This window comes from Jaculus jaculus, chromosome 1 (assembly GCF_020740685.1).
Source record: "Jaculus jaculus isolate mJacJac1 chromosome 1, mJacJac1.mat.Y.cur, whole genome shotgun sequence".
Lineage (NCBI taxonomy): Eukaryota > Metazoa > Chordata > Mammalia > Rodentia > Dipodidae > Jaculus > Jaculus jaculus.
Window position 1 is genome coordinate 14,495,263 of NC_059102.1, and position 20,510 is coordinate 14,515,772.

At 54.2% G+C, this 20,510-nt stretch overlaps 1 protein-coding gene across 1 annotated transcript in view; it reads right to left on the minus strand.

Moving 5' to 3' along the window:
* Grk5 (G protein-coupled receptor kinase 5) overlaps window positions 1-20,510 on the minus strand; it is a 230,300-nt gene that overhangs the window by 12,323 nt on the left and 197,467 nt on the right. Inside the window, exons 5-10 of the mRNA XM_004659294.2 lie at window positions 15,352-15,452; window positions 14,338-14,430; window positions 8,570-8,633; window positions 7,496-7,636; window positions 4,310-4,500; window positions 1,147-1,184 (exon numbers count right to left, since the gene is read on the minus strand). Coding sequence (XP_004659351.1) covers window positions 1,147-1,184; window positions 4,310-4,500; window positions 7,496-7,636; window positions 8,570-8,633; window positions 14,338-14,430; window positions 15,352-15,452 — 628 coding nt within the window. The remainder of the gene's footprint in view (window positions 1-1,146; window positions 1,185-4,309; window positions 4,501-7,495; window positions 7,637-8,569; window positions 8,634-14,337; window positions 14,431-15,351; window positions 15,453-20,510) is intronic.

Consider the following 20,510-nt stretch of genomic DNA (forward strand, 5'->3'; position numbering starts at 1 on the left):
GGAGGTGGTTTGTTTTTTCCCTTTGGAGAAACGAGAAGGGCAAATGCCTGGCCTGGAATCTGAGCTCAGAGTCCAAGCTGGCCCCTGAGGCCCAGGCGGCAACACCCGACGGTTCCAGCTCTGCCCGCATCACACCCACTGGGCAGGGTCATGGCTACATGTTACGCTGGTGGGGGCGGGGGGATGCATGCCCTCTTCAAGGCTTAGTACAGAGACCCTGCCATGCCAGCGTGGCATGGATGCCCCTAGCTCTGAGGCACAACTTAGAAGCAAGCTTGGTGACACAGCATTAAGTCCCAGCTGTGGGGCCTGAGGACCACACTGAGATCTGGACCCATCAGAGAAGGTGGTGGCAGGCTCTGAACCCCCTGATCCTTCACACAGACTTCGTTCTAGGTCCCCAAGGACTGCCTGCCATGCTCGCCTTTCCCTCTGTTGAAGGCTGGTGAGGTCAAGGACATTCAGGACACCTGGCACTACCACGGCCCAGGCCAGGCGGGCTCTTCTGAGCCTCAGGCTCGTGGTCTATCAGTGAGATGGGGGTGAGGACGTCTCCTCGCCTCTGTGGAGATGGGAAGATCTAGTCAGGTATAGTGTGAGGGACTAAACTGTGGGAGGGGCTGTTACCCTACACTCCCTCTCCTTGGGCTCACACCAAAGGGCAAATAACAATAATCATTGTGGATGGCCGATGTATTCACAGCTACCGGGAGACACCAGACCAAGTTCCCCTCAAGCCATCTTGTAGCCTCCTGGCCACACAGCCCTCTCTCTAGCAGCCAGCACAGCCACAGGGTTTTGACGTCACAAACAGGACAAGGGACAGGGAAGTGGCCTGGACCTTTAGCATCACCCAGAGTCCAAGCAATGCCAGGTCTCTTGGTCAGCGCTCTGCCCTGCCTGTGGCCCTGACGTCAGCCAAGCTCCATAGCCTCTTTACTAGGTAGAAGCTTCGTCCACACTCACCACCTCCAGAGGCCCACGATGAAGGAGCAGGGGTGGCTCTCTGCCCCAGTGGGTCTCCCCTCTGGAGGTCCCAGGAAGCCTCTCCCACCCTCCTGAGTCTCTGGAGGCCCTGGCTGTGGATGGCTTGGGAGGCTCACCTCCCCCACCGTGCCTCTGTGAGCCTTCCTGCCCCTGACTCACCGTAATCATCTAGAAGGATGTTTTCAGGTTTCAGATCTCTGCAATGAGAAGACAACAGACACTTGAGTGTGGCCATGTGGGGGCAGCAAGAATACAGAGCATCAGCCAGGCCAGAATGCCACAGGGGTCTGCTTCCCCGCTCTGGCTCAGGCGGTCTGTCCTCTCAGGGTCAAGACCATCCTTTTTTTTTTTATTATTATTTATTTATTTTATTTAAGAGTAACAGACAGGTCTGGAGAGATGGCTTAGTGGTTAAGCGCTTGCCTGTGAAGCCTAAGGACCCCGGTTCGAGGCTCGGTTCCCCAGGTCCCACGTTAGCCAGATGCACAAGGGGGCACACGTGTCTGGAGTTCGTTTGCAGAGGCTGGAAGCCCTGGCACGCCCATTCCCTCTCTCTCCCTCTATCTGTCTTTCTCTCTGTGTCTGTCACTCTCAAATAAATAAATAAATAAAAGAGTAACAGACAGAGAGAGAAAGAGGGGGGGGGAGAGAGAGAGAGAGAGAGAGAGAGAGAGAGAGAGAGAGAGATAATGGGCGTGCCAGGGCCTCCAGCCACTGCAAACGAACTCCAGATGTGTGTGCCCCCTTGTGCATCTGGCTAACATGGGTCCTGGGGAATCAAGCCTTGAACCGGGATCCTTAGGCTTCACAGGCAAGCGCTTAACCGCTAAGCCATCTCTCCAGCCCAAGACTGTCTTGAGTCCATATTTCTCCTTCCAGTGATTTGACACAAATGTTGATTTGACACGGGTTCCTTGTCCGCCCTGAAGGGTGACCAGGAGGTGAGGAGAGGCTCGTTTTGGTGCTTCTTCTCACAATGAGGTCTCCGGGGCTGAGGAGACTGACTAGGGTGAGCCTCCCCCTCCGCAACTCCCCGCCCCCCCTCGTCCCTGCAACAAGGGCTGGGAAGACCTGGAGTCTGAGAATGCCCTGAAGGCAGAGCAAGTCTTGGGGACAACAGAAAAAAAAGTCACAGAGCCCAGGGCACCAGCTGCATAAGCAGAGAAAGAACTGCAGGAGAGGGTGGGCCAGGGGGAGAGACCCCCGTGAAGCAGACAGGGGGCTGGCACATCGCCCACATCCTGCTGCATCACAGCCCCGGGTAGAGGCACAGGCAAGCGTGGTCACCTCACCCTGCGCCCGATGGCGTCCCTTCCACAGCAGGGCCTCGCTCATCAAAGGGAACGTCGGCCTTCTCAGCGTGGGGAGCAGCAGCCCGAGAGCCCTGGCTTTTGCAGGGAAAGCTCTTCTCGGGGTGCAGGGACGGCACAGGGCAGGCTGTGCACGCTCGCTTGCACCCCGGGGCGGACAATACTCGCATCTGGACCCAGGCTCCCGTTCCCAACCGACGGGCTTTGTTTACGTAAGTGACGGCAGCTGTCCGCGCAGGGAGCGGCTCCTGTACCCACGTCCCGGGCAGCCTCACAGAGTGAGATGGGTGTTTGTGTGCCGGGGCTCATGGCAATCTGGTTTTGTTGCTGGTGTTATTTACAGGGGCTTGTCTGGATGTGCTAACAATGCCAAATAAGGGCAAAGCCCTCATCTCCATCCGCCAGCAGCCATGGGATTGGACCGACAGCTTGCTGGGGCCACTGGGCAGAACCAAATTCACAGAAAGGCCAGGGCAGGTGGTCAGGGTGGGAAGGGGCATCCTGGACCTCCACCTCCCTAGAGGAAAGGGAGCTTTCCAGAGCGTTCTTTTCTTTTCTTTCAAGTGAAAGGCAATCAAGTGGAAAATCCTTTTTTTTTTTTTTTTTTTTTTGCAAACCCTCAGGGGAAATGTTCCGACTCTCTTTTCACTTGGATGAAAAGAAAACAGACACACAGGCGGGGAGCTGCAAGCGGGGAGGACGTGCCATGAAGAACATTCCTCCCTGTTCCCCCAAACCCTCTCGGGCTCTTAACATCATCTCACGCAGAGATCCACGTGAAATCACGGCAGGGTGCGTGGGTGGCCAGGGGGTCAGAGAGGACTGATGGGGTCCCACGCGCTGCTGGCAGTATCGGAGGTGTGGACTCCCTGACATTCCCTCACCTCTCAAGGTGACGGTGGAAGTCAAATTGCCCCCGCAACTAGATTCCACCGGGTCTAAAATCCCCAGTCTCTGGCCCTGAACATGATGGAACAGGCCTGATGTCTACTTCCAATGCAGTGGGCGTGGGGGGGAGGTCATCAGGCTTTCAAAAGCCTGCGTGCAGGTTAACGAGGACGGCGTGAGGCTCTGCTCACTGCAAGAAGCATCTGGGTTTGCAGCCAGATAGTGCCCAGGCTATGGAGGCGCTGAGACCAGAGGGGAGAAGGGCGAAGGCCAGGACAGGCTCAGGATGGAGTGGGGCAAGACATGTGACCATCTTGCCAACTGGATGGGATTTACAATCACCATGGAAACAAACTTCTGAAGGGGTTTCTAGATTAAGTTAGCTAATCTAAAAACTATGGGTGTCACCAGTCTACGGGCTAGGGGGTCCACAGACAGTATAAAAAGGAGACAGCAGCTGAGTGCTAAGTACCAGAGCTCAACTCTCTCTGCTTCCTGACTCAAATGCAATGAGACCAGCCTTTCCTGCGGTGATGGGCTGAACCCTCAACCTGAATCAAGACGAATCTTTCCTCCCTTAAGCTGCTTTTATCAGTTACTTTTTGTTTCGAGGTAGGGTTTCATTGTAGCCCAGGCTGCCTTGGAACTCACTCTGTAGCCTCAGACTTGCTTGGAGCTCTCAGAGAATCTCCTACTCAGCCTCCCGAGTGCTGGGATTGAAGGTATGCACCACCACACCCGACTTGTTATCAGGAATTATTGTCCCAGCACTGAGCAAAGTAACTAACAGACCTGCCCTTGGATAGTGACTGTCCCCAACCCCGCCTGGGGCTGATTCCAGACGACCTCTAGGCTCCACTGAGCTTCCCCAGGTGGTAGGTGGTGGGGACAGTGGTCATAGCTTGTCCTTCACAAAATGGAAGAGCATTCTAAGGAACACCATTTCACTTCCCTAAGCCTTGGAGGCCAGAGGACACCATCTGTGAAGAGCGGCCCATTTCACTTGGGTCAGGGGGTCCATCTGATTCCCGTATCCTCACTGGTTGCTGGCCAGGCCTGGGTTCTACCACTGAAGTGGGTATAGGGGTGTGCCCACTCATTCAGATTCTGGGAGTGCCACCCACCTGTAGACCGTGTTCTCACGGTGCAGGTCCTCCAGGCCACAGAGGATCTCAGCTGCATAAAACAAGGCTCGCTCCTCCTCGAAGCCGGGGTTCCCCATGTTGTAGATGTGAAACTTCAGGTCGCCGCCGTTCATGATGGTCAGGACGAGGCACAGCGCGTCCTTGGTCTCATAGGCATAGGCCAGGTTGACCTGAGAGAACAGGGACAGAGCGAGGGTGAAATCATGGCCAGTGACTGCCGCCGAGTTCCAATCCCTTCCCCCCGAGGGGTTCCCTGTGACCCAGGTACCTCTCAGTGATCCTGCTTGCTATCCCCCATTAGCTCAGGAAGGACTCATGCACAATTCTTGCCAGCATACGGCTCAAGGTGAGGGACCAAAGGCTACGGAGGGGGTACCTGACCTTGTAGCAATTCTACCAGGGCGGCTGGTGATAGTGTTTACATCACAAAAGCATGGGCAACGCATTGTTGTTTTAGAGTGGATGTTGCTGAGTTGGCTGGTCAGCAGAGCAGGGAATGGTTTCCCTTCAGGCTGTGGGGACTTACTGTCATAGAAGAGAGTGGGCTGGAGGAGGGGCAGTGGGGCTTTAGGAGTAGAACATCTCCTGGCCGAGATGTTTTCTCTCTGATTTTTTTTTTTTTTTTTAATGAGGTAGGGTCTCACTCAGGCCCAGGTTGACTTGGAATTCACTCTATAGTCCCAGGGTGGCCTTGAACTCACAGTGATCCTCTTACCTCGGTCTCCTGAGTGCTGGGATTAAAGGTGTGTACCACCACACCCAGCTCTCTTTTCTTTGTTTGTTTGTTTATTTGAGAGAGAGAGAGAGAGAGAATGGGTGCACCAGGGAACATCAGCCACTGCAAACGAACTTGAGATGCCTGCAGTGGGTCCTGGAGAATCGAACCGGGATCCTTTGGCTTTGCAAGCAAATGCCTTAACTGCTAAGCCATCTCTCTACCCCCCCCCCCACCGGCTCTCTTTTAATCCTTGTGTGAACGTGTGCTCATGTGTGTGCGTGTGAATGCAGGCACATGCACGCTATGGTACTCGGGTAGAGTTCAGCGGGCCACCTTGGGTGTCGGTTCCTGCCTTCCACCTCGTGTGTCTCACTGTTTGCCACTGTGTACGCCAGGCTGGCTGGCACAGGAGCTTCTGCAGACCATCCTGTTTCTGCTTCCCAGCTTGCTGGAGGAGGGCTGGGGTTACAGACACTCACTACTGCATCTGTCTTCATGTGGACCCTGGGGATTTGAACTCGGGCCACGAAGAACCATCATGCTTATGCAGTAAGTGTTTTTACCTACTGAGCCATCTCTCTAGTCCATTGCCAAGATTCTTCTTTCTTAATATATTATTTATTTATTTATTTATTTGAGAGAGGGAGAGAGAATAGGTGCACCTAGACCTCCAGCCACTGCAAACGAACTCCCAGACGCATGCGCCCCCTTGTGCATCTGTCTTACGTGGGTCCTGGAGAATGGAACCAGGATCCTTTGGCTTTTCAGGCAAACACCTTAACCGCTCAGCCATCTCTCCGGCCCCATTACCAAGATTCTTATATGAAGGCATGCCACTAACAGTGCGGATATGTTCGTGAAAACACCATGGAATGCTCGCAGGTGGATTGCAACGTAGCTTATAGAGGTTACAGTCAGGTGTGGTGACACGTGGGAGGCAGAGGTAGGAGGACCACTGTGAGTTCCAGGCCAGACAGGGACTATAGAGTGAGTTCCAGCTTAGCCTGGGCTAGAGTGAGACCCTCAAAAAAACCAAAGATTACTATAATGCTTACAAATGAGAAACAACTTCAATCTGTAGGGAATGATTGGCTACACATAGTAATGATGGATAGCTTTCAAAAAGGGATTGCAGGGCTGGAGATATGGCTTAGCGGTTAAGTGCTTGCCTGTGAAGCCTAAGGACCCCAGTTCGAGGCTCGGTTCCCCAGGTCCCACGTTAGCCAGATGCACAAGGGGGTGCACGTGTCTGGAGTTCGTTTGCAGAGGCTGGAAGCCCTGGCGCACCCATTCTCTCTCTCTCCCTCTATCTCTCTATCTGTCTTTCTCTCTGTGTCTGTTGCTCTCAAAAAAAAAAAAAAAAAAAAAAAGGATTGCAGGGCTGGGGAGATGGCTTATTGGTTAAGGCGCTTGCCTGCAAAGCCTAAGTCCCAAGTTCTTCTCTCCAGATCCCACATTAGCCAGATGCACAAAGGTGAAGCAAGTGCAAGGTCGCACATGCCCACTAGGTGGCGCAAGTATCTGGAGTTTGGCTGCAGTGGCTGAGGCCCTGGTGTGCCAGTTCTCTCTCTTTCTCTGTGTGTCTCTAAAAAAGGGGGGGATTGCAGGTATAGATCTAGACAGAGAAGAAAATCTGTAAGATCAGATTTATAGCATAAGATGTATAGGTCATACATATAAAGAAAGAATGTCTGGAATGATTACTCAAAGAGGGAGGCGTTTGTTTTTACCGTCTACCCTCTGTGCCATTGGGAATTTTACCTTGCGTGTATATTAGTTTTTGTAACAACATGTGGCAGAGACATTTATGAGCTGGCAAATAGCCATGTACTCCTCCACACTTCCCAGTCTTCCGTGCAGCTGGCCTGTCCCTGAGCTGACTGGTGTGACCAATGGACTGTGGGTCGGAGCGTGGAATGCCAGTCCAGCCAAGGCAGTGAGAAGTCTCTGGGGACTTCTCCTCCGCAAGCACTCTTTTCCTGGCTTGACCTGTAGCAGCTGGTAGGTGCAGAAGGGTGGCCCAGTCTGCTGGGCTCTGTGTGAATGGCAGATAAGCTTTTGCCACAGGCAGCGACTTACAAGTCAGGACTGAGCAAGAAGAGACACACAAATAAAACGGTGCCTCCCTGCAGTGCGTGTGGAACCCAGGGATCCTTGGCTCAGCGGGCATAAACTAGCCTTGTGAGTTTACAAAGTGTCCTGGAGAACAGAGTGCTCAGGCTTGTGCAGAGAGGTGACCCAAGCACTGGCCTGTTTGGTGACAGGATGAAGTTGGCCACAAGTGACGTGGAAGGGCTTTGTGACGGAGGAAGTTGTGGTCGGTAGCTTGCTCCTCTCACAACCTTGGGAGAAGCGGGCTGCCATGGTGCAGGACTGTTGCTCCTCGCTAAGGAAGGGAGTCCCAGTCACCAGAAACGTGCACCTGTCACCGGACCCGGGACACTCACCACAAAGCGGCTGTTGACCTTCTCGAGGATCTGCTTCTCGTTGAGCGCCATGGCCTCCCCCTTCCTCTTCTTGATCCTCTTCTTCTCCAAGCGTTTGCACGCATACATTTTACCTGTGGCCCGAACCTGGCAGGCACACACCTGACGCAGAAGAAATACAGCCAGTCGTGGGTACCGTGGCAGTCTGCCCAAGTCCCTCCAGCCAGGATGCCAGGTCTCTGGGGCCGGAACCGATGGGGGGCCAGGGCCGATGGACCTGGACTGTGGGCACTGCAGTTTTCAGGATGGACCCCATGACCTCTGTCTCTGCACCCAGAGCTGCTCTGACCCTCCTTGGTGAGCTGGGCTTCAGGGCCACCTCACTGTCCCTCCTCTTCCCTTTAGGAGATGCCTGGCCTTGAAGGTACAGGATCTGTTACTTGCACAAGGCTGGATGACTGGTTACAGGCTTCACGTGCCCCTCCCCCCCAAGTGCAACTGAGATTTCTCCTGCCGCTGCTGTTATGGGAGCTTTGTTAGGGAAAGTGAAGAGAGACCCCTAGGAGCCCTGATTTTATAATTCACAAGAATGAGAACAAGGCATTTGAGTTCTAGTCCCGGGGTCACTCCGTATTGGCCGAGTAACCTTGGCTTGGTCACCCAGATCTTCTGAACCTCAGTTTTCCTTGGCCCTAAAATAGGAATGAGGCTGGCTCCACATACTGGTACAGTCAGTGTTTAATGAAGCCTCTATGACCGTGACATGGCACAGTTCAGATCCCACAGTGGCCAAGGTCGTTCAGCCCCCTCATATTCTTACTTCTCCTTCCTCAAGCTGGAGGGTGCATCTCTCCCCTGGGGCTCTGTGTGAGGCTGGCTGGGGAGGGGCTCCACCTCACCTGCCTATTCAGGGCAGAGAAGGCTGCTGACACTGTCTTCCTGCCTCCCCCTTGCCCTCCCTCACTGCCACCTGGGGCCCCTCGGCAGAGCCATCCAACCTCCCCCAGCCGGGCTTGGAGGAAGCTACAGTCGGATCCAGAAGGGTAGGAAAGGAACCCAGGCCTGGAATCCACCGAGACCTGCACATTAACTCACCTCCCCAAAGCCCCCTTTGCCCAGCACGCGGTACTGCCGGAAAGTGTTTTTGGTCACCGGTTGCCTGGAAAACAGCAAGAACCTGACATTGGTCCTTTGGAGTTAAGATTCAGAATCTAAAAGAAATATAGAAAAGGCTGGAGAGGTGGCTCAGCAGTTGAGGCGCTTGCCTGTAAAGCCTAATAACTGGAGTCTAATTCCTCAGTGCCCACATAAAGTCAGATGCACAAAGAGATGCACGCGTCTGGAGTTCATTTGCAGTGGCTGGAGGCCCTAGCGCACCCGTTCTCTCCCTCTCTCTCCTTGTTGGTGGTGCATGCAGAAGTAGGAGGATCGCCATGAGTTTGAGGCCACCTGGAGGCTACATAGTGTATTCCAGGTCAGCCTGGGCTAGAGCGAGACCCTATCTCAAAAAACCACAAGAAAAGAAACAGACAAGGGCACAACACCCTCTGCGGGGCAGGTCCCCGGCCCCCCTCACTGGACCCGGGGAGGCTGGGAGCCGGGCAGCCCTGGCTTGCTTATGCCCCTGGGCAAGGAAAAGGCTTAAAGAAAGAGCCAAGAGTGCTCAGCCAGGCTTGGCCAGGGCTTCTCTCTGCAGGAGCCCCGCGCAGCCCAGGCCCTGCATTTGCTGCAGTTACCCCTCCCCTGACTAATCTCTGTTCTCTTCTAAACACACGGCCAGTGGCCACATCTAGAAGGAAACCGCGCTTCCTGTACAGGGGAGGGGAAGGGGCCAGAAGCCACAGAGGGGCCCACATCCCTCCCAGACCTGCAAGGCTCAGCCCACACTTGCTGCCCTAGTGCCTAGAGACCTTCAGCAGCACCAAGCAGACCCTGTCTGACTAGGGGCAGTGGTTGCAGGCTGCGAGCCTGGCTCAAGCCTTCTGACCGTCAGCTCTCAACCTCCCTGTGTTGTACTCTACTTAGGACACCAGAACATCCGGAATGCCCACAGAAGTATTTCTCTTTCTCTGTGTGCATGTTTGCATGCACACACATGTATAGGGGTATGTATGTGTGCACATGTGTGTCTGCATGTGTGGGTGAATGAATGTGCACGTGTGTGGGTGTGTACGAGCACATGTGTGTGGAGACCAGAGGATGATGTCAGGTGTCTTCCTTGATCACTCTCTACCTTATCGATTGAAACAGGGTCTCTCAGTTAAATTCGGAGCTTGCCGCTTCCATTCGGCCAATCTAGCTAGCCCGTTTGTCTCCCAGGCATCCTGTCTCTGCATGCCAAGTGCTAGGATTATAGGTGGGCTGCCATACCCACCTGGCATTTACATGGGTGCCGGGGAGCCAAACTCACATACTCATGTTTATGTGGCAAACAATTTACTGACTGAGCTTTATCCCCAGACCCCAAAGAGAGGCATTTATAAAGTAATGGGCACTCTCTCTTGTGTGTGTGTTTGTGTGTTTTCTTGTGTGTGCACATGCGCTGCATATGACGTGTGTGAAGGCCAGAGGACAACTTCTGGTGTGTGCCTCAGAAATGCCATCCAGCCTTTTTTGAGCCAGGGGACTCTCACTGGCCTGGCGTTCACCAAGTAGGCTAGACTGGCCTGCAGGACTACAAGCCTACAGCACCGCGAGCACCTTTCTGTTGCTGTTGTTGTTTTCAGGTAGGGTCTCGCCCTAGCCCAGGCTGAGCTGGAATTCACGATGTAGTCTCAGGGTAGCTTTGAACTCATGGCGATCCTTCTACCTCTACCTACTGAGTGTTGGGATTAAAGGCGTGCACCACCACACCCGGTTTAAAGTAGTCTAGTTCTTGCCAAGAGTGTCCCCGTGAGGAGCCCGTCTTCCACCCTTGACTTGCGTGGCTAGGGATAATCAGCTTAACAAGTGAAAGTTGGCTCTTAAACCAGACATGGTGGCACATGCCTTTAATCCCAGTACTGGGGAGGCAGAGGTAGGAGGCCACCCTGAGACTACATCGTGAATTCCAAGTCAGCCTGAGCTAGAGTGAGACTCTACCTCGAAAAACCAAAAGAGAAAGAAAGAAGGAAGGAAGGGAGGGAGGAAGGGAGGAAGGAAGGAAGGAAGGAAGGAAGGAAGGAAAGAAAGCAAGTTGACTCTTGAGCACTCCAGTTCAAGATTCCCGACCAGGGCAGGGGTGGGAAGAGACTGAATGGAGCTAAAGAAGTGGGTCAGCCTGAGGAGGATCTGTGAGTCTCAGGCAGCTCGTGAACAAACGTACCCCATGGAGAACCTTCCACTGCAGGGCCTACAGGGTCTGAAGTTCGCTCGAGTTGTGCCTTCCACACAGCAGCTGTTGTCAGGACAACCCTCAACACCCAGGGCCCTCTGGGGTCCAGGGTTTCCAGTTCCCCACATGCGACCCACTTCTCTCCCTACTGGTGTTGGTGCAGGAAGCTGCCTAAACTTTGTCGGCTACACAGAGCTGCGCCACTGCAGGATCGCCCACAGCCTCGCTTCTTGCAGCCCAGAAAAGCCTGCCATGCACCGGCCTCAGCCACAGGCCGGGAGCCTTCCTCCAGCTGCCCTCAAGACCACATGAAGGCAGCGCCGGCCTAACATTTATGATACGTGGAGAACAAACAGTTGGTCGCCCCTACCGCAGAACTCCTCTGCTAGGGGAAATGAGTGTCATACGATTTCCCAGGAATTTCTTGGTTAACCTTGGGAGAGGGGAAAAAAATCCCTTTAATTTCAACAGCAAAGTACAAACAGGCCATGATCTTTTTTGGAAAAAAAAAAAAAGTGGGGGAAGGTGGATGCTGTCAGCCTCTTAGGCATTCTTAGGCTACGGTCCTTCCCTACTGGCTCCAAGAACTTAGTGCCTCCACCTTCCAAGGCTCAGGGTCTAATGCAGAAGAGTTTGTGGAAAGAAGGTAAGAGCCAAAGGAACAGTAGGACTCCTTACAATGTGCTCCCTCCAGACATAAAATGGCCTGGATATCCATGACTTCATAGTGCCTGATACTACCTAAACAAGATCATGATAATAGGAGGAAAAGATCATGACCTCAAAATAAAAGAAAGACTGCTTGAGATGGGGAGGGGATATGATGGAGAATGGAATTTCAAAGGGGAAAGTGTGTGTGGGGGGTATTACCATGGGATATTTTTTATAATCATGGAAAATGTTAATAAAAATTGAGAAAAATAAAAAAAAAAACTTAGTGACTCCAAACCCATGGTTGACATGGATTAAGAAAGTCCACTTCAATACACTGATACATGAATGAAACCTAGTGGTCACAGTTAAGACCCCACTAGATTTGGAGTGCTGGGTGGACGGAGACGTTGGATAAAGCTTTAGCCTTACCAGGCCTTTGCCATGTGGCCCAAGGCTAAACTTTCTGTCATAGTGCTGTAATGACAACTTATGTGTCCATACCGAAGCTCCTTATCTGTGATATCAGATGCCATCATTGGAACAAAGGACCTGGCTGGCCCTTATGGGAGGGTCTGCATGGTAACAATATGTACTGCCATATAGACCTTACACACAGTTTGGATTTGTGCCCCAACAGTTCATTACTTAGCTGGGCATGGTGGCGCACGCCTTTAATCCCAGCACTCGGGAGGCAGAGGTAGGAGGATTGCTGAGAGTTCAAGGCCGCCCTGAGACTACATAGTTAATTCAAGGACCAGAGTGAGACCCTACCTCAAAAAAACCAAAAAAAAGTTCATTACTTGAAGGCTTGGGCTGATATCACCGTGGTCGGAGGTGAGCCTTCAGGAGGTGACTGGATCACGAAGGCTCAGATACCATGAGTGGGTCGACCTGCCTAAACATTCCCTAGTGTAATGGACTGTTGGGAGGCTGAAGACATTTCAGGCAAGGTGGAGGCAGCAGATCACTGGAGGGTGTCTTATCCCTTTCTCCTTTCTTTCTGCTTCCTGGCAACCATGAGGTGAACGAGAGGCTCTGTCCTGTCAACCTCGCCCCGTCCCCGCCTTGTGGTGATGCTCTGTGACGATGGAGCCAAATGGCCATGGGTGGGATCCTCTGAAACGGTGAGGCAAAATGAAAGACATCTCTCTTCCCTTAGGTTGGTTTCTCTTGGATGTTCTGTCACGGTCGTGGAGAGCTGACAGCTTCATGTCTCCCCACACTGGCCTCTAGGTGGGATCCGACTGCCCCCACTCACACTTCGCGAGAGGGAGTCAAGCGGCCTGAGTCTCCGGCTGGGCTGGCCTAGGGCCTGAGCAGCCAGTTGCAGATCCTCTGTCCTGTGCTCTGACCCCACACAGACATGCTGAGGAAGCGGGTTCTGTGTCACACAGCCCAAGGCTCCGGAGAGGGGGTGGCGTGAGGAAATACGCCCCACTCTGTCCCGTGACCCTAAGCACCCAGACGGAGCCTGTGGCAGATGTGGCAAAGGGGTGAGACCTGCTGGTCCACAACTGTGCTCAGCAGCTGACCTCCTGTGGTCAAATGGCTATACTGATAAGAGCATGTGGCTTATTCTAGCAATGTTCCCCATCTACTTCCCCTCATTCCCAGGCCATGAGGCAGGCACTGTGGCCAGACTCAGACTAGGCCATGCAGCTCCAGGACCAGCCCTCCCGAAGCCATGCTGAGACCCATGCATGCCAAGCACATGCAGGGGGGCTGGTGATGGGTACTGGCCCAAAGAGGTCATCCTCTGTTTACTCTGTCATCCCCACCGGTCAGGGTGAAGGGAAACCATCTGTGGGTTGCAGCAGGGAGTTTTCCTCTAGGGCCTCCTAATGTGTGCTGGGTAGGGTGGCATCCGGGGCTCTGAGGGCCTCCCGGCCACGGCTTCTAGGTATCTGCAGGGGACCTCACCCAGCGTGCTGGCAAGGGTGCAGGCTGTGGGAACGAGACGGCAACTTGCTCTAGACATGTTGTGCCCCGTTGACTAGAAGGACCAGGCTTCTGGGAGGGAGGATTCGTGCGCTGAGTAAGAGGAGCCCGAGCCCCAGGCCCAGCCAGCCCAGCATGCTTTAATCAAGTACTGCTCTATTGGTTCTGGGTTAGGGACCCCCCCCCCCCAGTGTTGTCTGGCCTATCAGGAGACCAGTCATAATCCCTTTGTGTCTGCTTCCTCATCATGACGTCAGAGAGGTCACACCTGCCCCAGTGAGAAACCACGGCGACCACGCTGCTTGCTCGTGGGGAAGAAACCATGTGAACAACGTTAGGGGTGCTGGGAGGAGCAGGAGCTCAGGCACCGGGGGAGGGAGGAGCTGGAAACCACGGGTGGCTGTTTTGGAAGTTCCAATCAGGTGCCTTTTGAGGATGTACTGGCAAAGTACATTTTGCTGCAGCAAAGCCGTTCATTCTCAAGGAAGGCAGCACAAGAGATTTGAGAACAGGGATTGGGGGTGTAGCTTAACACTACAGCATGTGCTCAGCAGACATGACCGACGCCCTGAGTCTGATCCTCAGCAGGGCACGGTAGGCCTCCATTCAACAAAGGACGTGCGATGACTGCAGACTGCGGAAGCTCTTTAACCCGCCAGCCGAGAAACAATCGCCAAATACAGTAAACCGAAGCAGCAAGAACAGGACGCTGTGTGCGTGACCTCACGTGTGCAAGGACCAGCGTGTGTGCATGGCCGTGTGTGCGTGATTGTACGTGTGCGTGACTCGTGTGTGCGTTAACAAGCACAGCACAATTCTAGAATGCCCACGAACTTAATGAGTAGGAAGAGGATGGCCAGTTGGATTGTAACCACGGGCCCGTGGGAAGTAACTGACCTTCTATGAATTCTCAGACGAAACCTAGACCCCCGCCTCTCACGTTTCCACACTCTCTCACCTTTCCAACCATTTCCACTGCAGAAAGCGGTCGAAGTGCATGCTCTCCAGGTACTCCTGGAATGGGCCTCCACTCAGGTAGTCGTGGACAGACCTAGCTCAGAGGGACAGAAGGATGAGTATGTTACGATCTGGAGCTCCAAGCAGCTGGGCACAGCCGTCCCTAGCAGGTTAGGGCGTTCAAATGCAAACAAGCCAGGCTTTCCCAAAGATGCTGTATATTTAGCTAGATGCCTGATGGCTCTGCCAGAGGTTGCTTGATCCGGATGGACCCTGGGGTGCTTGCCATGGGTCGGGCATTGTTTTGGCTTTAAGATAGAGCAGGGAGTATCCTGTGATGGGATACAAATGGCAAACCACGGTGTCATACCAATGACCCTAGAGACAAGCTAGGGGTCTGGGACGTCTTTTTGGGAGAAGGGATTTTGAGCTGAGGTGGGAATAGATACAGGCTTTCTGAGGAACAGGGGCTCGAATTCGGAGGTGGGCGAGGACAGATTTGGGCTGAGACCAGCAAAGCTAAACGTCTTTCGGATGTACGATGGAATTTCTGAGTTGGGCAAAGGAAGATGGCTTAGTGGTTACAGACACTTGCTTGCAAAGCCTGCCCCCCTGGGTTCAATTCTCTAGCACCCACGGAAAGCCAGATGTAAAAAGGGGTGCATGCATCTCGCATTCATTTGCAATAGCAAGAGACCCTAGTGTAACCCCCTCTCCACACATAAGTAAAGAAATAAAAACTTTTAAGGAAACGTGAATTATTTAGTTCTGGACTTTTCCATTGAATACTTCCATTCCCCAATTGACAGTGAATGTCTAAAAAGCCTTGGATAGCAAACCCTTGGCGACGGGGACTTCTGAACACAACCAGCCAGCCAATGGCTTCACTGTCTAGGCTCTGAAGGTTTTGCCCGGGGCCCCATTCTGCCCGGTGGAGAGTTAAGGGTTAGGAGCGGGGAAGGATGCCCAGGTAAGCGGGGCCTGCCCAGGCAGGCCAGGTGAGTGGAGTACTTACTGCACACAGGCAGAGAAGAGTTCTTTGCAGGGCCTCTGAAGTAGCTTTGCCTCTGTCTGAGTGACCAGGTCCTGGCCAACTTGAGCGATGAAAACTGGAGACTGGAAGAAGGAAAGGAGAGCCGTTAGTCAGAGGAAGGAGCAGGGTGGCTGAGGTTCCCAGAGGCCCCAGGTCAGGGACAAGCCATACTCCAGGGGACAGCGGATACAGATGCATTCGCCAGCATGAGGCCACCTGCCTCCCACCCCTGAACATGACCTGGGCTTCGTGGACAGTGTTCAGTGGCCCAGGGAAGTAGATGGGCTGAAAGGTGGCGAGTGGACCTGATTTAGGGTGAGGTTTCTGACGGCACCGCTTACAGGGCCTGTAGCTTCATGCAAATCCTTGGGATCCCCTAAGCCTCACTCCTCAGCTCTACCCATCCCCCACCCCACCATTCACCCTCACCAGCTGCTCCCAGGGCCTGACTCACCAGCTGGGCTTTTGAGGTATGTTTTAAATAAATTACAGGAAAAAAAATTAAGAAAATTGCAGGGAGTGGGCTCAGAAAGATGGGCTGTAAACACAGCTTTCCCCGCCCCCCAAGGACACTGAAATATGAAAGACTTGCTTTTTCTCATAGCTACTGAGACGTGACCACAGGGCTGGTGACTTACTAAGTCTGCTGGGCAGTGTCTATAGGGGGTTCGATCCCAGGGGTGGCGGGGAGCTGGTAGCAGCTGGCATATCTCTGCCAAATGAACCCAGCACTTCATTTCTGTTCCCTGTGGTTCTCAGTGCCTGAATCCCTTCCTTTTTTTTCCCCCCTAGCCTTGCCCTCTCTGTGGGCTCACCCCATCCTTAGGGTCTGCTTTCTTGGCTGGCTGGAGAGGCCCCAGCCCACTATGTGGCTGAAAAGCCATTTGCACGGAGCTCCAGCTGCAGCACATTTCCCACCAGGGGCTGTCCTGGGTGGTGGCAACTCCCTCTGCCTCTGGTCCGCCTGCCTGGACTCCCTCCCTCCCCAGCTTCCCTCCTGCGGAGAAGATTCACACCAGAGCCAGGGGTTCTGACCTCTGACCTGGGCCACCTTGTTGCTCTCTCTCCTCTTGGCACAGATGCTGAAGGCTCCCTTGGGATCTTGAGAATTGATGCCTGAGGTTTTCTTGTTGTTCGTGAGATGTGGGGAAGTCTGGTGTGTGTGGGGGGGGGGGGCGGGGATTCTGTCAGTTTTTAGTCTCTTGGGAACCAGGTGATCTGAGTGCCAAAGATAAGCCACTGGCTATAGGCAAATTTGCTCGAGAGAGAGCTGGCTGGGGCCAGGAGGAACCTGTGCCTAGAACTGAGGAGTGCTCACTGCACACGCGTTAATCAGCATGACACAGAAGAACATTGCCAGAGTATGGTCTGGAAGCTGGTATGAGCTGGCAGAGATGCTGACTATGGAAGCCGTGAGTAAGACTGGAGTCATCTGTGGGCTCCATGGAGGGGGCACCCAAGTTGCCCACCTGTCTGCATTCAAATGTACCATTATGCCAGGGTTCATCCTATTTTCACCCGGCCAGGACCCAGCTTAGCCCCCACAGGCCTAGCTGGCAGCTGATCCTCTGATCCCTCCTCCGTCTCTCAGGAGGTCCCTGGGTGTGACCTCAGTCCTCTGGAACTCTGCAAAGTTAGTGTGGAAACGAAGGCCCTGTGGGGTCCTGTCAGAGGCGGGCTCGCTGAAAGCAGTGCTCATGGTGGGCTCGGGCCATGCAGGGAAAACTTTACCGAGGATGGAGTCAGAAGCAAGGCAGAGCCTGTCCTGAGGCCTCTCACCCCTCCCTGGCCCCTACCCATAGACAAGGACAGCCAGTAGGGCCCCTTCTCATTTTGCAGGGCTGCCCTGAGTCTAGGGGTGATGTACCCGAGTGCCTCCTTCACACTTGGTGTTGGCTCCGCAGAGGCAAAGCCCCAGCAGGGGAGTCAAAGAACAGATAATGATTCCTTTGGGCGTCAAGTGACCGTGGCTTTAAATTCAGACTCTGGCTTATGCGAAGAGATAAGTGATTCTGACCAATTCCTCTTTCCAGTGATTCCGGGGAGTGATAGCTTTGCCAACAAGAAGGGACCAAGAAGATCTGATGTGCGTGAAGTCAGGGCAGGAGGGCAGGCATGCGGAGGCGGTCAGTGCAGAACTCTGCCCCCCGGAGCCCCTCGGGCCTGACCCTCCCCAATGCTCCCTTCGCCCGACTTGCTGCTCTTCCCGAGGCGCCCACCACTGCTTCTACACAGGCGTGGATGCGTCTTCCTGGGTGCCGCTATGCACAGAAACACCCTTCCTGTCCGTGGCCATGGGTGACAAGGCCCAGAGTGGCCTTAGTGTTTTCACTCCCGTCTAGAGCTCTCTCTTCCCTTTTGTCCTTGTCTCCTTGGGACCTTTTCCGACCGTGACCCCGAACTCTGGCATGCCAGCTAAGCCAGACTTTGCCTGTCCTCTGCTCCATCCGAACGGAGGTCCTACAAAGCTGAGGCACAGCGTGGATGACCAGTCATGATTCAGACCCCACAGACAGGTTTGTGCGGCAGTGTGGTTGGATGGAAGTAAGGGTGGCGGATCCTGAAACTCTGTGGGGACAGAACGGATCTGGGGCAAGCACGGGCTTGGTTGGGAGCGCACGTGTTGGCTGAGAGGTTCTGCGTGGATGGCTGCAACCGGCCCCCAGACCGGTGTCTCTGGGCAATGGCTCGCCCTCCAGGTTTCTGCCGGCAGCATCACAGAGTGCCAAGTGCTCAGCACGGGCAGGAATCAGCTTGAGAATTTGGGGCGCAGAGGCAGGCTGAGGAGGATGAGATGGTGGAGAGGGAGGTGTGGGCCTGGCCTGGGACAGGGCCACCGGATGGTGCTTGACTCGGCACTCAACCCAGGAAACATGTGTCGATCCCCCACACACACCCAAGGCCTCTGCTGACGCTTAAACACCCACCCTTGGTGACCTTACAGAGGGAGGTATCCAAACCCAAGGGCAGCTGGCAGCCCAGCCCTGGCTCAGCCTCTGCCCATTCAGCCAAGGCCAGCAGCAGTCGAGCAGTCAGTCCAGGAGGTGGTGCTATTGAGTCCTTACTCTACTGCTTCCCAGGAGGGCAGGCCACTGCACAGTCCTGTCCTGAAGAGTAGGGAGGAAAGCAGGGTACACCTGAAACAGCTCAGATCTCTCAAGAGCACCCCTTCACGATAAGAACAGAGAGGGACAGTAATGGACCAGTTTGGGGCCTGCCTAGGGACTAAGCTGGACTTCCAAGGAGGGGAAGGAGAAGCGGTCAATGAGGCTGTGTGTTGAGGAGACCATTGTAGACTGTGGAAACCACACAGGAACAGCTGGCAGGCATGGGCGGCTGCTGAGTCATGCACGGGCCTGCAGAGAACACTCTGAAGGCTGTGTCATCAGCGGGTCCTTCGGGCAGCACCTGCTCTCTTGGGCACTGTCTCCTTCAGCATCATGAGTGACAGGCAGGAACAAAGGACATCACCTTCCGTATCTGCGAGAAGTCTCCAGGTATCTCAGGCTCTCGTTCCCAAAGCATCTCCCTGCATCAGGCTCTCGCTTCAAGAGGTCAGTGTGGACGTGGAGTCAGCTGTGCTGACTGGTGTCCTTGGGGCACATGGGACGGGTCCTGAGACTCCCCCAGCCTCATATCTATCTCTTCAGTGGCCATCAATAGTGCTTTGTCACCCCCGGCCCCCAAGCCCCATGGAAACACACGCACTGCAACAAAGAAACCCTGAGAAGGGGTCTGAAAGACACAGCTGCAGCCTCGTCAGTTCCGGTCAGGAGCGGACTGCCCCCCGGTTCACGGTGCACCAACCTTGGCTTAGGCCTCCACCCTTTCTTCATGGTGCAGCCACCTTGGCTTAGGCCTCCACCCTCTCCTCACTTTTCAGGGTTCCAAGCTCCCCTCCTGTCTTGGGGACTAATTGGTAGGCCCCTCCAAGGGCCTCTGCTACCATTTGTCCTGAATTAACATCACACTCAAGAGAGTTTCTTGTTTTTCTGCACCCCACAGCATCAGCAGTCCCGGCCACCTTCAGGACCAGTTCCAGCGCCTTAGACAGGGCCCTAAACACCCTTGCCGACCTGCTTCCTGTCGGCTCCCAATGGCCTGGCCGTTTCCTGCATGAGCGCTCGCTTTCCAGTCCCTGGGCTTTTGCTTGCTCCTCTGGATAGAGCTCTTCACACCCACCATGCCACCCATGATCCAAGAGAGGCTTCAGAACCCACAGCCACGATGACCCCTTGAGCATCAAGGGCCTTCCCTCGAATCCCACCCCACCATCCATGGTGACACCCGCTATCACTACAGTGGCCGTCTTGGGCACCTCCTTACAACAGATCAAGTCCAGCACTGTCTACAATACTCTCAACACGGATTTTGCTATCACCACCTCAATTTCACAGATGTAGAAACAGCTCAGAAGTAACTCGCCCAGGGTCACATAGCAGAGACTCAGCCTCTGGCAGGATGGCCAAGCCCCATCTGGAGACCCATGGCGGCTGGGCAAGGAGACTCCGTAGATCGTGCATGTCCGGACAAAATTTGCTTATCTAATACTGTCACGTGTGGCGCACGCATGCGCACACACACAGGCTCAGTCACACAGGCTAATGCTCAACATATGTTTTGCTTCACCGTACGGAAACATCCCCCGAGGAGCTGAGCGCTCATTAGCTGTGGGCTCTGCCAGTGGACAAAAGGTCAGCCCAGGAGACCGTCCGCCCTATCTCCAGACACAAGCACTCAGGCCTTAATGATGTGTGTATTTTCATATGTGGGCAGCTGACATTCCCCATGTAAACTATTTGCAACTTCCCAGTGTGGACAGACTCAGCTTTCAAGAAAAGCTGAGCAGGAAAGAGGCAAAGCTCCGTAAGAAAGTGGTCCTGAGGTGTCCCCTGCCATCTAAATTAGAGGACTGCCTTGTTCTGTTGGGCCAGGGGGGAGGTAGCTGTTTCTAAGGGACCCTCATTTCTCCTCTGGGAAAATGAAGAAGGGACACTCCCACAACTGTACCCTGGCCACCCCTTGACCCTTCACGAGGGGATCTGCGTCAGCTACAGGAAGCCTGGCCGTGGGTGGGGGACGGGGTGTGAATTGGGGGCTCAGCTAGGAGCCAGGGTTAGAGGCAGCTGTGGACGCCAAGG